At 47.3% G+C, this 16,990-nt stretch overlaps 1 protein-coding gene across 2 annotated transcripts in view; it reads right to left on the bottom strand.

The window, feature by feature from the left end:
- The window catches only part of LOC124521680 (GON-4-like protein), a 69,818-nt gene that overhangs the window by 19,890 nt on the left and 32,938 nt on the right, over positions 1–16,990 (bottom strand). For both annotated transcript variants that reach the window (XM_047092689.1, XM_047092690.1), the window contains 5 exons: positions 9,646–9,747; positions 4,312–4,352; positions 3,697–3,800; positions 1,170–1,368; positions 582–668 (listed from right to left, as the gene is read on the bottom strand). In XM_047092689.1, coding sequence (XP_046948645.1) covers positions 582–668; positions 1,170–1,368; positions 3,697–3,800; positions 4,312–4,352; positions 9,646–9,747 — 533 coding nt within the window. The remainder of the gene's footprint in view (positions 1–581; positions 669–1,169; positions 1,369–3,696; positions 3,801–4,311; positions 4,353–9,645; positions 9,748–16,990) is intronic.

Below are 16,990 nucleotides of genomic sequence, written 5' to 3'. Positions count from 1 at the left end.
GAGCCCTGCGTCGGGCTCTGGGCTGATGGCTCGGAGCCTGGAGCCTGTTTCCGATTCTGTGTCTCCCTCTCTCTCTGCCCCTCCCCCGTTCATGCTCTGTCTCTCTCTGTCCCAAAAATAAACGTTAAAAAAAAAAAAAAATTTAAAACTTTCTTTTGGTTTCTCTGAATAACACCTAGACAATTCAAAACTAAAACCCTTTCCTCCAAAATGCTTAAAAATGTCAGAACCGAAATTAATCCTACACACGTAGCTATTGAGCCAGATGAACGGACAATGAATTCAGTAAAAAGAACAGAAGTATGGAAAACCTAAGAAGTCAGGGTAAGTCTAAAGATGAGGAAGAAAGCCCAACAAAAAAGTTACAGAACAGTCCTAAGAAAACCGGATGGCTCTCTGGTCTTTCTGGGGGTCAGAGCCTCATGCTCTCTTGGCAAACGCAGGAAGCCACAGGAGTAGCTGCCAACGTGTGCAGGAGACAAGAATGAACGCAGACGGTGGCGGGTGAGCATCTCTGCGAAGTGACCTCCCAGGCTAACCAACCCCCAAGTCTGTAGAGGGAAGGACACGTGGAGCCTTACGAGAAATATCCTGGTGGTGCTGGCCTCCGAAGTGAGGTTGGGATTGGAGGAGGCGAGAAGGTGAATCTGCGTCAAGAGCTGCACGTGCTGAGGAGGGAAAGGAAACGACACAGCGACACGTTACGAGGTTGTCACTCCAGGGACCCGGAAGGCTCTCCCAAGATGTCTGCCACTCGACCACACGCTCTGCTTTCCGAAGAGACGAGGAGATGGCACCTTCGCGTGGTGTGAGTCTCTCAGAGATGTTCCTCCAGCAAAATGACAGAGCCAGAGGAATCTTAGCCTCAGACCAGAGGGACTGAAATTAGGAAGAAGAAAAAACTCCTCCGGGAAGTGAGGCTGTTCAGTTCAGAATGGATTAGGAGAGACGGAAACCTGTGATCCTAATGTCAAGGGTGGCCACGTGCACGAGTGCTCTTGCCTGAGCCCTACGGGTACAAACACGGTGCCTTCCGAGGGCCTAAGCGATGAGAAGGCCGCGGCCCTCTGATTCCAAGGCACATCGAGCCACCTGCTCCGGATATTCAGACCACCGCTTCAGTGGCGGGCCGCGGACGACCCGGCGCCGGCCTCGCCGAGGGGTCTTACCTGCTGCATCTGCTGCTGAAGCCGCCGCCTCTGCGCCGGGTCTAGAGTCAGCGTCTGGTGGACCTTCTCGTTCTGGGGCTTCGCCCTCTCGACCTCCTGCTGCTGTCTGCCCGAAGACTTCTTCACCTTCAGCTGTTCAAGCTGCTCCTTCACTGTGCGGTGCTGCTCATTTAGCAAGTTGGCCAGTGGTTCCTCAAACCTATCCCCGACAGGGAGGTGACCGCACGTGAACATTCCCTAGGTCCCCAGCACGTCCAAGTCCCCCCGACGGCGGCGGGCTAAGAGTCTGCGTAACTTCCACCTTCTGCCGACTCCCACATCCCACTTCAGCCAACAAACTCCCAGTCTATCCAGATCTGTTAGCATAAGCTGTTAGCAAAAATTCAAATAAGATGGTCCCGAACTGCACTGCCCCCTCATTCTTCCACGATTAGTCCTCTACATAATACACAAATGAAGGAGAAGTTAGACAAAAATCTAGGAACAGAGAAATGTCTGGATAACAAAGGAGTCCGGGAGCCAGCGGGAGGAGCCCCTCATCCTTGGGGCCTCCTGACATCCACAATTAACCTGGGACGTGTCCCTAACGGTGACACGGAATCTTCTCCAAACCCAGCATCTGTTCCCTCACTCACACATGACCACACCCCAGGTCTGGCTTCTGCCCTCCTGCCACTCCCATCCATCTAGGCAGCCCTGCCTTCCTTTCTGACCAAGACCTAGTGTGAAGGGATCCACTAAACCACAGGACAGCTGGGAAACACAGTGAGAAGCTGGTTCAAGTATCGCCCTGCCTGCCCGCGAGCACCTCCCCTTCTAGCCCAAATCCCTCCCCTCGGCTGTGGGACCGGCCCCCGCCTCCTGAGAGCGGCCATCCAGGGCTGAAGCACCCACATGCCTAGCTCCCAGGCCGGTTCTGAGGCAGAGCCCCCGCACTCCAGGATTAAGGCAGGAAGGGGGTTCTGTGCAGTCAGGACACAACCAGCTCCAGCAAGTATGAAATCTCTATGTGGCAACAAGAGTAACAACAGCTACATGGTAACTTTTCTGTAGCCTCTGGAGATAAACACTATGTTTCCTTTCACAGTTTTTAGCAGGCACAGGCTAAAAACCTAAAGTCATGGCACAGGCCTGGGTACAATGTTTCCTGAGATCTGAAAACTCCATTCATTGTCTGTGCTCCTGGCAGAACAACAGAGGAGCAGAAGCACGAGAAACGTGGATGAAGCACAAACAGCCCACAGCTGGTTTTACAAAGTATTGCTCAGGTGGCTGACAAGGGGGACACTGATGGCTCACTTTCCCTGCGACCAAAGCATGTTCACAAATCAACTGCATTATGAACTCAGAAAGTGGGTCAAAGAAAGACTCTTAGAAATCTTGAAAATGTTTCCCCCCAAAAAAGTAAACAGGTGAAATGATAAAGTGTTCCCTAACTCGATGGGGGGGGGGGGGGGGGGGGATCTTTCACAATGTAAACTTTTATCCTATCACCATGTAGCACACTTTCAGTATCTTACAATTTTGTCAATTATACCTGAATAAGAGGGCGCCCGGTTGGCTCATCAGCAGGTTGAGCGTCCAACTTTGGCTCAGGCCATGATCTCATGGTTCATGAGTTCGAGCCCCACATCGGGCTCTCTGATGACAGCATGGAGCCCACTTCCGACCCTCTGTCTCCCCTCTCTCTGTCCATCCCCCACTCACACTCTCTCAAAAATAAACAGTAAAGAAAATTATACCTCAATAAAGGTTAAAAACAGAAAAGGGAGGGGGAGGCTATCCCGAGATTGTGGTATAATTATATTATGGTATTTATTATAATGGCGTGTATCTCGGGCTTTTATGGAACGGTCAGCAGACCTTGTTTCCTGTACTAAATTGCCGTTCCCTGAAGGCCTAGCTTTCCGATGGCTCCCAAGCTCTCCGATCAGGTCACGCTGCTAAGCTCACACACAGCACCACCCAGGCACAGAGCACACCCTGACCACCAGCCAGTCACCTGACCACACGTGCTGCTACGCAGAAAGAATGGACAACGCACTACAGCCCAGATGGACCGTGCAGACCCGTCACACGTGGGGGTGGAGGGGCAGTGCGACTCCAAGCCCCGGGCGTGACTGCAGCTGGTACGCGGGCTGCTCGCCTACTGCCGCAGCCACAGACTGTCACTAACACTGACACAACGTCAACGGCCAATGAGGAGGACAAAAGGGACACAAGGCTAGTATGACCGGGGGTGGTTTCTGTGGCTGGCCGAGTCCTCGCACCGCTCCAGCACCACTCACCTGGAGAGGCTGCTATGGACGCCAGCTACTGTTTTCTCTCCCTTCCCAAACAGACGCAGCCTGGTCTGTGGCTGTGCTGCCCCATAGCAAGGAGACTGATTCACTCAGGGAAGTGACATCAGTGATGGACCCTCCTTCCATCAGTGACAGCGGGGAGTTAGCAACGGGAAACCGGGAACCCGAGCGTCTGAAAACACGCTTTTCTCCCCTCTGCGCCTCAACGTCTCTGGCTAGCCTACCGCAGGGCTTGAGGGGTGTTGAAGCTAGGCCGGGGCTCAGCCACGCGCTCCTCCTCCTCTGGGCCATCATCCTCCACGTTGGACAGTCCCATCTCGTCCTGGAACTGCAGGCAGAGGGGATGGGCATGTGCGTGTCACCCAGCGGCGGGAGAGGAGGGAGGACTGCAGGCAGGAGCTTCCTCACACGTCCTCACTTCAGAGCGCCCACGATCGTGCACACGGCTGACCGTTAGGTCAGGAACAAAGTGTCTCAATCGACCACTTGCAGTGGTGAAGACAGAGCAATATCTTTTAAGAGACAGGTTTATGAGAAAGGCTAACTATCTGTGCCCAGAATATCCCAAAACTAATCTGCAATCTTTAAGGATGATGAATGACAGTTGGGGAGGCCACCCAAAGTCTGCAGGGGGGACTTTACTAGGAAGAACCCATATATGGGTACTCAAAGTTTATTAGTTAGCGAAACTCTCCTCCCACCATACTCTCTCCGGAGGGCCCTGCACTGGCTTGGTCAAACCACCCTCCCGGACGGAGAGCCCCGGGACCAAAGGACAGAGCTCGCTGGTGAGTCCACAACCACCACCCCGAGTCCCCACTCAAGGACCATGTACTCACAGTTTCAAACAGCTCTTCCATGAGTTCATTCACTTCCTTCTCTGGAAAAAAAAGCCACACAGAGTTGTTGGCTCAAGTTAGTTTTGTTTTCCAATTAGAGGGAATTCCAAGAAGACAGTATGTCTTGTTTTCAGCAAGACATTTGATAAAATCGTCATGGCTATCATTCATTCATTCATTCAAAAACGTGTCCTGAATACCAGCTATGCTCAGTCCCTGTTCCAGATGCTTGGGGACACATGACAGAACGAACGGACCCTTCGGAAAATTCTGCTGGGAAGACGTACAGGAACATAAGCTAGATGACCTTCCCGTAACGTAAATCCAGTCCTGTCCTGGCCTACTGAGTGCAGTCAAGACAGAACCTAAACCATCAAGCAACTGCATCAATGACCCAGAAGACCCAAAAAACACACCTATCACATCTGTAAATCATATAAAGCTGGAAGGGACTGTTAGACCAACTGATGACAGACTTAAAACCCCATGTGTTGTCAAATTAATTGGGTGAAACTTAACAACTTTAAAGTCTTACATTTAGGATCCTTCGAAATCAGGGTGTTTTTTAATTTTTTTAAAATATTTATTTTTAAGAGACAGAGACAGAGCGCAAGCAGGGGAGGGGCAGAGAGAGAGGGAGACACAGAACCCAAAGCAGGCTCCAGACTCTGTGCTGACAGCACAGAGCCAGACGCGGGCCTCAAACTCACCGACCGCAAGATCATGACCCGAGCCAAAGTCGGACGCTTAACCGACTGAGCCACCTAGGCACCCCAAAAATCAGTTTCTTAAATGGATGAAAAGGTGAAATGGCTCAAAACAATCTGAAAAAGATGTGAATACTTTGGTTGACCTCAAGTTTAATATGACACAGCCAGTCCAAAACCATGCGACTATCCAAGAAGGCAAGCCTGTCACTGAATGAGTGCAGAGTCACAGGCCGGGTCCAGGGGACTGAGGCAGGTCTGTGACCATCTCTGTAAGAGCCCCTCGGAGATGGCAGAAAGAGCCATGCAAATCCATGAGAAGGACAATGAAATCCACTTTGACAAAAGGTCTGATAATTCCCTCTAGAACTAAGCACACATCTACCCTATGACCAGGGATTCATCTCCTGGACAGCAGCCCCAAGACAAAGGAATCATCTGTCTTGAAACAAGAAAGTTCAGAGCACTTCATTCAACATAGCAAAAACTCAGAAAAACCCAAGTGTCCGTTAACAGCTGGGAACAGATAAAAAAACAGATGACCAAAGAGGTGTATTTATACAACAGAATCCTGCACAGCGATGGAAGGAAAAAAGCAGTGATACTTGCAAACAGATGAATCTCAAAAACCGTGTGCGGAGTGAAACAAAGAAGCTCTACACAACAGAGCATATACATGAACTTCTGAAACAGGCAAATCTAACCTGTTACTGAAAAAAATCAGAACAGCAGGTGCTTCGGGGAGGCTGGGTTGGAAGGGGCATGACGGAGCCTCCTGGGGTGACAGTTCCATATTCCCACAGGGGATTATTACACACGTGGAAGCATGTCAAGACTCACTGAACGCTACACTAAAATTTTGTGTAATACATTGTGTATAAATTTACCTAAAAAGAGAAATTGTAGAGGGGCGCCTGGGTGGTTCAGTGGGTTAAGCGTCCGACTCTTGATTTCGGCTCAGGTCATGATCCCACAGTCGTGAGATCAAGAACCGCGGTCAGGCTCTGTGCTGACAGTGCACAGCCTATTTGGGATTCTCTCTCTCTCTCTCCCTCTCTCGCTCTCTCAAAATAAATAAATAAACTTAAAAAAAACTGTAGATAAACACTGAACTCTAATTAATGATACGCATGCTGAAATGTTTCAGAGTGAAGAATGCTGGTGTCTCCAGCCCACTTTGAAATCAGCATGAGAATAACCCAATGGATTGACAGATGGAAAGAGAGCTGGATGCAGCTGCTTAGGATAAAACAGATTAAGAGTGAATTACAGAACCTAGGTGGTGGGTATGTGATGTTCAATGTACAATTCTTTCAACTTTTCTACGTATTTTTTAGAAGTTCCATAAGAAAATGCAATGGGAGAGAAGTTTATAAGAAATAAAGGCCATGGGGCACGTGGCTGGCTCAGTCGGTTGAGCGTCCAACTTCGGCTCAGGTCATGATCTCACGGTCCATGAGTTTGAGCCCCGTGTTGGGCCCTGTGCTTGACAGCTCGGAACCTGGAGCCTGCTTCGGATTCGATGTCTCCCTCTCTCTCTGCCCTGCCCCCGCTCACGCTCTGTCTCTCTCTCTCAAAAATAAATAAACACTAAAAAAAAAATTTTTTTTTAAAGAAATAAAGGCCAGAACGCAGAGGAAGCTGACTAGGGCAGCTATGTTTGGAGAACTGAAGAAACAGTACGTTTGACACAGCAAAGAAATAACGTAGGGAAAGGAACATCTCTTACTATGCACACTTGGGACAAACAGAAGTACAAGGGCACACCCAGGTTCCGGAGGGAAAATGTTAGGAGGCACTCAGCGCTCAGCACTGGGACGCGCCACCCTCACCACTGAGAAGCTCCCTGACACTGGGTCACCCACAGATGAAAAGGCCACATCACAGGAGCTACAAACACACCCTCAAGTGGGAGGAAAATACATGACCACGTGAAGCTTTCCAAACTCTGTGATTCTACACTTAGTTTTTAAATGTTTGTCATCCGTGTAAGGACACGTCCTCTTATACGGATCATAATATGATAACGTCACACATAAGAGGATACAGGGTAGGAATAAAACTGGAATTCTACCTCAGTTTTTACTTATGATCACAACCCTACAACAAGAGAGGACGGCCCTTCATCTAGGCATCCCAGAGATGTTCACTATTTGGCTGGCAAAACCCATGACTGCAAACAGGAGACACTCCCAAAGAAGCTACAGGCCTGGGGATAAGATGGTTAGGACCTGGGCAACCATGAGGTGGTCACTAAGGACACATAAAGTCGGGGGAATCGCAAAGCAAGAACAGTCCTAACTGGGAAGGTCTTCCTGAGAAATGGTCTGTAAACGGAAGAAAGTGACAGATGAAAAGGGAAGACAAGCATGCGCCAGGCCGGGAGCCACGCTGGAAGGAGATCTTCCCAGCACCCGGCAGACATGTCTCATCACCAGATACGTGGGCCAGTGGTTCCTGGAACAACTCATCCCTTGGTTTCTGACACTAGACATTCTTGGTTTTTCTCATAGTTTCCTCGACTCCCCTCCAGCTTTCTCAAAGCCTAAGTCCTCAAGCCTTTTCAGTCTACACTTTGAATCCTTTCGATGCTTCCTCTAACTTTGTCCTAACATACCAAATAAGGGAAGATCTTCCTAAAAGAAATGGCATTCCACATTTTAAAAATTTTTTTATGTTTTAAGCAGGCTTCACACCCAGCACAGAGCCCAACATAGGACTTGAACTCACAAACCTGAGATCAAGACCTGAGCTGAGATCAAGAATAGAAAGCTTGAGGGCCCTGAGTGGCTCAGTTGGTGGAGCACCTGACTCTCCATTTTGGCTCAGGTCATAATCCCAGGGTCATGGGATTGAGCCCTGCATCAGGTTCCTCGCTGAGCAAGGGGCCTGCTTGGGATCCTTTCCCGCCCCCTCTCTCTCTCTCTGCCTCTCCCCCACTCGTGCTCTATCTCTCTTTCTCTAAGTAAATAAGTAAATAAAAGTCAATACTTCCTGAAATATATGTTTTCTATCATCGCTAACATAGCCAACGAAATAATTTTTAAACAAACGTCTCCAGCCAAGTCATTTAACTGTTCTTCGTGCCTCTAATCCTTCTCTCTTTACCCACCAAATTAATACATTAAATTGGTGTTAAATCAAAGTAGTATTTTTCAGAGCGCCTGGGTGGCTCAGTCAGTTAAGCATCCAACTTCAGCTCAGGTCATGATCTCGCAGTTTGTGAGTTCGAGCCCTGCGTCAGGCTCTGTGCTGACAGCTCGGAGCCTGGAGCCTGCTTTGGATTCCGTGTCTGCCTCTCCCTCTGCCCCTCCCCTGCTCACGCTCTAACTCTCTCTGTCTTTCAATAATAAATAAACGTTAAAAAAAAAAAAAGTATTTTTCTTTTTTTGTTTTTATTTTTGGTTGTTTTTTTTTAATTTTTTTTTCAACATTTATTTTTGAGACAGAGAGAGACAGAGCATGAACGGGGGAGGGGCAGAGAGAGAGGGAGACACAGAATCGGAAACAGGCTCCAGTCTCTGAGCTGTCAGCACAGAGCCTGACGCGGAGCGCGAACCCACGAACTGTGAGATCATGACCTGAGCCGAAGTCAGACGTCCAACTGACTGAGCCACCCAGGTGCCCCTCTTTTTTTGTTTTTAAAGGACAGAGAGTGAGCGAGCAGGGGAGAGGGGCAGAGAGAATCTTAAGCAGGCTCCACACTCAGTGCAGAGCCCGATGGGGGGCTTGATCTCACAACACTGACGTTATGACCTGACCCGAAATCAAGAGTCAGATACTCACTGAACCACCCAGGCGCTCCCAAAGTAGTATTTCTAAAATCCCAATCAGTTCCTATTAGTTTCTCGCCTAAAACTCTGAGCTCTCCTTTTGAATAGATTAAAACGCAAATTCAAGGTTCTCCAGGATCTGAACACTGCTCACCTTCCACACCAAACTCCTTACTAGTTTCCAAATGCAGTTCTGTTGCTTCACAATCCTGTGGTTTGTGAACACTCTTCTGCCTATTTGCAACATCCATCGGTCCCCATTCACCCCAAATCTTTTTTATAAGATTTTATTTTTAAGCAATCTCTACACCCCATGCGGGGCTTGAACTTACAACCCTAAGATCAAGAGTCACATGCTAGGCACTTCTCACCCAAAATTTCTTACTCTTCCTTCAAAACTGAGATGAAACTTCTCATCATGTGGGTTCTTCCCCAGCCCACCCACCCTACTGCACACCGTCCACTAGGAGATTATACCCTCTCTAGGCCACTAGTAACCTTATATACAACCTATTATAGCACTTGTCATTTTTTATTGTAACTTTTTCTGTTTGCATCCACTATTGAGCTGATGTCTTACAGGGCAGAGGCCATTCCTTATTCACTGTGGCATCCTAGGAACGCTCTCTGCCAGATGTTGGCCACAGTGCGTGACTAGGAGATGCATAAACGAATGACTCAGAGGCTTCCAGATATATATGTGTAAATTTAAAGAGTTACAGAAATAAACGGGAAGAGTAAGCTCAAATGTCTTAACTCAGATGGGTTGTAAACATCACCCTCAAAAATCTACAAAGTAAACAAAAGTAGATGCGGAACAGTCCAAAGCCGGTTCATAGTAAACGCAGACTCACTGGTGATTCTCACTGCCCGGTCAGTGCGGAAATCCTCTGTATCTGGTTCATCAAGATCTTCCAAGAAGTTATATTCTGGATCGTCATCATCATCGGCCTCATCTAGGAAAAAAAATCACTGCAAACACTTAGTTTCCACTCCGAACTCCCATCTCTAGTGAAAATTTAAGATTTTCAGCATTGCCAGAATCTATTCCAATAAAGCACATTTATTCTTAAGTTTTTAAATAACTTCTTTTTCTCCCCCGATGAATTGCATAGCTCATTTCCCACAGCTGACACATCTCACCTACTCTCTCCAAAAAGCCAAGTTCTTTGCTTCCTTTGAAAAAGACTTCAATCTGCCAAAACTGTAGCAAAAGCCAGAAAGCTAAACATGTAATTTATCTCAGCAACCGTACTTTGAGTAGTGCAACTCAAAATAACACTTTTGTAAAACTACTTACACAAAAGCATGGATGGGGCACCTGTGGGGCTCAGTCCATTAAGCGTCTGACTTCGGCTCAGGTCATAATCTCACGGTTCGAGAGTTCGAGCCCCGTGTCGGGCTCCATGCCGACAGTATGGAGCCTGCTTAGGATTCTCTCTCTCCCCCCCCCCCCTCACTTGCACTCTCTCTCAAAAATAAAGAAATAAACTTTAAAAACATCATAACAGAGGTGCCTGGGTGGCTCAGTCAGTTAAGCATCTGACTTTGGCTCAGGTCATGATCTCGAAGTTCGTGGGTTTGAACCCTGTGTCGGGCTCTGTGCTGACAGCTGGGAGCTTAGAGCCTGCTTCAGATTCTGTGTCTCCCTCTCTCTCTCCAGAAACAAAAAAGCACAGATAGTGATAAAAACATGACTTTGATGCCCAGTGATTAAGGAGTGACTACAGTTATGATGCCTTAGTATAAAATAGTGTACATGTACAAAATGTAAACATGTAACCACCTCATGAATGTTCGCATATGACAAAATATAACACACATGTAATAATCCTTAGTATGAAAAAGTATGCCCCTACAATAAGACTCAAAATAACTAAAAAATAGGGGCACCTGGGTGGCTCAGTTGGTTGAGCATCCGACTTTGGCTCAGGTCATGATCTCACAGTTCGTGAGTTTGAGCCTCGCGTCGGGCTCTGCACTGACAGCTCGGAAGCTGGAGCCTGCTTCAAATTCTGTGTGTCTCCCTCTCTCTCTGCTCCTCCCCCACTTGCACCCTGTCTCTCTCTCAAAAAATAAAATAAACAGTAAAAATTAAAAAAAAATTTTGGGGGGGCACCTGGGTGGCCAGTTAAGTGTCCGACTTCGGCTCAGGTCATGATCTCGCGGTTTATGAGTTCGAGCCCCACGTCGGGCTCTGTGCTGGCAGCTCAGAGCCTGAAGCCTGCTTCCAATTCTGTCTTTCCCTGTCTCTCTGCCCCTCTCCCTCTCGAGCTCTGTCTCTCTCTCAAAAATAACTAAACATTAAACAATAATAATAAATTTAAAAAATAAATTAATTAAATAAATGGACAATAGAAGAAAAAGAACTAAAAATATACAAAAATAGTACACATTTTGTGATGTGAGGGCATAGGAGGAATCCTGGTGTTTCTCTCCAACATAACTTTCTCCAATGCTGATGCCACGATCGCTAAATAAAACCTGTGAAGAGTCACTGGATTACAGAATCGTCACACGAAGGTGGTATTTTTTCCAGGACGTTAGATAACAGCCGTCTGGCAGAACATTCGGCGACAGAGGAAACGTCCTAGTGCGCACAGCGCGGTAACGGCAGCTCCCGGCAACAGGCGGCACCCGAGAACTTGAAACGTGGCTGGTGCCACCAAGGAACTGAATTAAAAAGATGGAAAACAAACAAAGTCTGCCAAAGGGGAATAACTGAATCCCTGCACCCCCCCCCCCCCCACGCAGGCAGAGCCGAGTGCGCGTGTGCAGTGGGAAACGTCTGAACTGAAGGCCTCCATGAAGGAAGCAAGTTTCAGATGCAGAACTCGGATTCCTTCCACCAGGAAGCAGTCAAGGGGAGGGCATGCCAGTCCTCACACACAGAACATGAGTGAAGAACAGAACTCTTCTTTTCCACTTTGTCCCCCTCCATCCCTCCATAAGTCACTTTTTGTAAAAAATGAGTGCCTTCCATTAAAAACAAAAAAATATACACGTTTTTGATTCCTTATCATGGGAAAATCTGTTCTGATCAACCATAATCTAAGCTGATATTTTTTACTCCACATTTATAGTCAGGTTATATTAATTTCCATCGTCCATGACGTAACTATTTAAACGTCAAGTCTCTTCATCGATTTGTGCGTTTACGTCCCCAGTACAAATTCTTCAAATCGTCACACAGAGAATCCTGTCTTCCCAAACTTCCTGGGACTCTCCGAGGACGTCTCCCGACAAACACGCCGAGGGAGGGAAGTCCTGTGGGAAGGGCTACGACGGGCGGGCAGCGCGGGCAGGTTCGAGCCCCCTCATGGGATGGGAGAGCCGCACCAGACACACCACACCGATGGGCCAGCCAATACTCTCCGAGCGCCCATTTGGCAAACACGATGAAAGGTCATGCACGAAGGTTTCTTCCGAGCTCTCAGCTTTTAGTTCCCCGGCTGTGGCCTCTGCCCACTTACTCTTCCGGCTGACCAACCCCGGCATCCACCCAGCTGATCTCAGTCTGTTGTTCGCCTCCAGCACTGCCTCTTAATTGTTTTTTGGCAAATGGGACTCTCAGTTTTAATAATACGCAGATCAGATGGCACAAGGAACACGTAAAAATAGCCACGTCGTGCTACAAAAACAGACCAGCATCTGGCTAAAGTTAGGGACTGGGGTCTGTATGTAGCATCATTTCCTATTCGTCAGCACTCAGTAATTCAGCTGGTGGACAGGGGGGTCCACGCCTTCCCTAGTCACTGGCTTTGTGTTCTCTTTTTTAATCCGTCCTAATACATAAACAGTGACAAAAAATACTGAGATTTAAAGAAAGAGGCTCTCCACCCTCCCCACTAACCATTATTCCATTTTCTCAATCCACCCTTACCATACACGCTTACTTCTCCCAGATCAGCAGTCTCCAATCTTTAGGGTGCGTGAGAATTAGATCCCTAGACCACACCCATTGGAGATTCTGATTCAGTCAGTAAGAGGGGAGGCCCTGGAATCTGTATCTTTAACACAACCCAGCACGCACACCCTTCCATTCCTCGACTCTGACTCCAGTTCTAGAGATGATGCCATGAGCAGCACGACCTTGGACCCCAAACTCCTGATACCTGAGATTCCGGCCCTTCCTCCACAACAGCCACCAGCTCGGCTTTTATGGCCACGACGATGGAAACCAGGGAAAATCAGGGCACCAAAGCTGCCAGCACAGAGAAAGCCACGAGGTCCTGCTATGGTCAGCATTCGGCCTTAACTCTGGCCTAGGGAACGGGCAGCAGGGCTTGCTAGGGAAGAGTCCTACCCACCTAACACCTTCTGTCCTTGACACCTCCTTCAGTGGGACATGTTCCTAGAACACTGAGCTGGGCTCGAGCCCTAGAAGGAATAAAACTGGTCAATGCAATGAAATTCTGAGATTTCTGTGAAATGGAAAGGACTATATTTGTCCCTGGTCATGGCTTTCTGCAGAGATTCTGAGCCTTGGTATCACGGAACTTGGGATAGGTTGGTAGGAAAAGGTTGTATCAATAAATGAACACCTAGAGATTTATAAATCCCGAAATAATATTCAATGAAAAAAATCCATGATCCCTATGAATCATGAACCGTCATCGTGGAGAGGGGCTTTCATAGTTTTCTTTTTTTTTGAAGTTTATTTATTTATTTTGAGGAGGCGAAGGGCAGAGAGAAAGAGAGAGGGGGAGAGAGAGAGATTTCCAAGCAGGCTCTGCACTGACAGACTGAGCCACCCAGGCACCCCTCAGTTTTTTTTTTTTTTTTAATTTTTTTTTTTTAACATTTACTTATTTTTGAGACAGAGAGAGACAGAGCATGAACAGGGGAGGGCCAGAGAGAGAGGGAGACACAGAATCTGAAACAGGCTCCAGGCTCTGAGCGGTCAGCACAGAGCCCAAAGCAGGGCTCGAACTCACAGACCGCGAGATCATGACCCGAGCCGAAGTCGGACGCTTAACCGACTGAGCCACCCAGGCGCCCCTTAACGTTTTCTTTATACAATGTTTGATTTCTGTCCACCAGGCATGTATTATCACAAGCAGAGAGCAGAAGACTCCCAGGAGGACGTGTCCTACAAGACCCCTCACCCATAACGTTACCTATCCCCTCGCTTGCCCCTTCCTCACCCTAACTGGCACCAACGGCAAACATCCTTCAAAGGTCCATCTCAATTACCACCTCCTTCACAGAGCTGCCTCTGATCATCCTAAACAGGAATTCTCTGTCCCTCTTCTAAAGCCAGTATTCATGCCACTTTGATGGCGCATCTGAGTTCATCCAACTTCGTTCACCTGGGGTGCACTGCGCATCTATGGACCAGGCACCATTCAGCGGTATCTCAATCTGGCAAAACGATCATGCTCGTTTCCCTTTCAGGATCCTAGTACAATGCATCCTAGAAGGAAAGTACTCAATAAAATTTGCCAAGTAACGTATAATATAATTTTAACAGCTTCATAAAGTATATCCAAGGAGGGGCGAATGGGTAGCTTAGTTGGTTAAGTGCCCGACTCTTGATTTCGGCTCAGGTCATGATCTCGGGATTGAGAGGCGGAGCTCCACATCAGGCTCCAGACTGGGCATGGGACCTGCCTGGGATTCTCTCTTCCCGTCTCCCTCTGCCCCTCTCCCCAGCTCTCAAGCAACCATGCGTGTGCACTCGCTCGCTCTATCTCTCTCTCAAAAAAATAAGGTATATTCAAAGACTTATTCTCTTTCATTCATTTATCCTGACTTATTCCTAGCCTTATCTACACAAATATTTATTCGGTCTATTTCCGTTAAAGCTACACATTATTTATCTTAAAGCATTACTCTTCAACACATAAATCTTATGGTAGTTGTTCTCAGAAGACAGGGAAAGAATGAAAGATGTGCTCTGCAGGTTGTCTGTAATTAGATTTTTTTTTTTTTCTAAAGTGTGAGTCTTCCACAACACAACCAATATTAATATTCGGGTCACTCTCCACTAAAAAATCAAAAAGAAACAACAAGAACAAAATCTGCCCGATTCCAACCAGAAAAGACCCCGAATAGCCAAAGCAATCTTGAAAAAGAAAACCAAAGCAGGAGGCATCACAACCCCAGACTTCAAACTGTACTACAAAGCTGTCATCATCAAGACAGTATGGTACCGGCACAAAAACAGACACTCAGATCAATGGAACAGAATAGAGAACCCAGAAATGTATGGCCAACTAATCTTTGAAAAAGCAGTAAAGAATATCCAATGGAATAAAGACAGTCTCTTCAGCAAGTGGTGCTGGGAAAACTGGACAGCGACATGCAGAAGAATGGAACCTGGGCCACTTCCTTACACCAGACACAAAAATAAACTCAACATGGATGAAAGCCCTCAATGTTAAGACAGGAGGAGAAAGCAGGCAAAAACCTATTTGACCTCAGCCGCAGCAACTTCTTACTCAACACGTCTCCGGAGGCAAGGGAAACAAAAGCAAAAATGAACTACTGGGACTTCATCAAAAAGCTTCTGCACAGGGAAGGAAACAATCAGCAAAACTAAAAGGCAACCGACAGAATGGGAGAAGATGTTTGTAAACAACATAGCAGATAAAGGGTTAGTATCCAAAATCTATAAAGAACTTATCAAACTCAACACCCAAAAAAACAAATAATCCAGTGAAGAAAGACATGAATACACTTCTCCAAAGAAGACATCCAGACGGCCAACCGACACATGAAAAAATGCTCAACATCACTCATCATCAGGGAAACACAAATCAAAACCACAATGGGATGCTACCTCACACCTGTCAGAATGGCTAACATTAACAACTCGGGCAACAACAGATGTTGGTGAGGGTGCGGACTGCTGGTGGGAATGCAAACTAGTGCAGCCGTTCTGGAAAACAGTGTGGAGGTTCCTGAAAAAATTAAAAGTAGAACTACCCTACCACCCAGCAATTGCACTACCAGGTATTTCTCCACGGGATACAGGTGGGCTGTTTCGAAGGGACACATGCACCCCCACGTTTACAGCAGCGCTATCGACAACAGCCAAAGGACAGAAGGAGCCCAAATGTCCATCGATGGATGAATGGATAAAGAAGATGTGGTCTATATACACAATGGAGTATTACTCGGCAATCAAAAAGAATGAAATCTTGCCATTTGCAGCTACGTGGATGGAACTGGAGGGTATTATGCTAAGTGAAATTAGTCAGTCAGAGAAAGACAAAAATTATATGACTTCCCTCATACAAGGACTTTAAGAGACAAAACAGATGAACATAAGGGAAGGGAAGCGAAAAGAATATAAAAACAGGGAGGGGGACAAAACAGAAGAGACTCATAAATATGGAGAACAAACAGAGGGTTACTGGGAGGGGGGATGGGCTAAATGGGTAAGAGGCACTAAGGAATCTACTCCTGAAATCATCGTTGCACTACATGCTAACTAATTTGGATGTAAATTCAAAAAATAAAATTTAAAAAAAATCTGCCAGATTCCATCAAAAGAATGACATCACCTGCAATCACTATAGACTAAGACAATCTCTAACATCTAAATCTACAGAAGCTTATTGCACAGAATCAGGAATGATGCCCGATTTCCACTGTAGTACACAAAGAAAATCACCAGAGACAACTTCTGTAATGTTGATTTCACTAAATTAAAGCACTAAATTTTAGTACTGTTCTAGAGTAAGGGTTGCAGTAGGGATTCTCATAGCACGACTGTATGCAGTCAACACTGTTTCTGTCTGGGCACTGCTCTGTGCCCACTTCTGGCCATACTATTACATCCGGGTAACTGCCTAGCCCACGCTCACCACTGCTAGGCACTGCCAATCCTAGGACCCAGGCTCACATGGGCTTCCATCACCACCAAGAGAGCGGGCCCGTGACCAAACAAGGCCAGTCTGGGTTGTGCCTGTGCATTTTTCAGACTGAAGCCTGCAGGAAAGGGTCCCTCTGGTGTGGACGCAAAGCAAGAAGTGAACGGTGAGCTGATGACCACCGTGCCAGCCTTACACATAAACAGGGCTGGGCACGGGACTGACCCATGAGAAGGAGTCAAGACGCTGGCTCCAGAGATGGAAGGAGCCACAATGGGGCCTCAAAGCCACTGCCGGTTCCCTTGATCACCCCAAGTCTGGTTCCATCCGACGTGCACTTGGCACAGCGGCAGCTAGCGCTGTCACGTGCATCACACAG

This window comes from Lynx rufus, unplaced genomic scaffold (assembly GCF_022079265.1).
Source record: "Lynx rufus isolate CCGP_SWC_20201006 ecotype Redwood Valley unplaced genomic scaffold, mLynRuf1.p SCAF_31, whole genome shotgun sequence".
Classification (NCBI taxonomy): Eukaryota; Metazoa; Chordata; class Mammalia; order Carnivora; family Felidae; genus Lynx; species Lynx rufus.
This window is presented reverse-complemented; position numbering and strand designations above follow the sequence as displayed.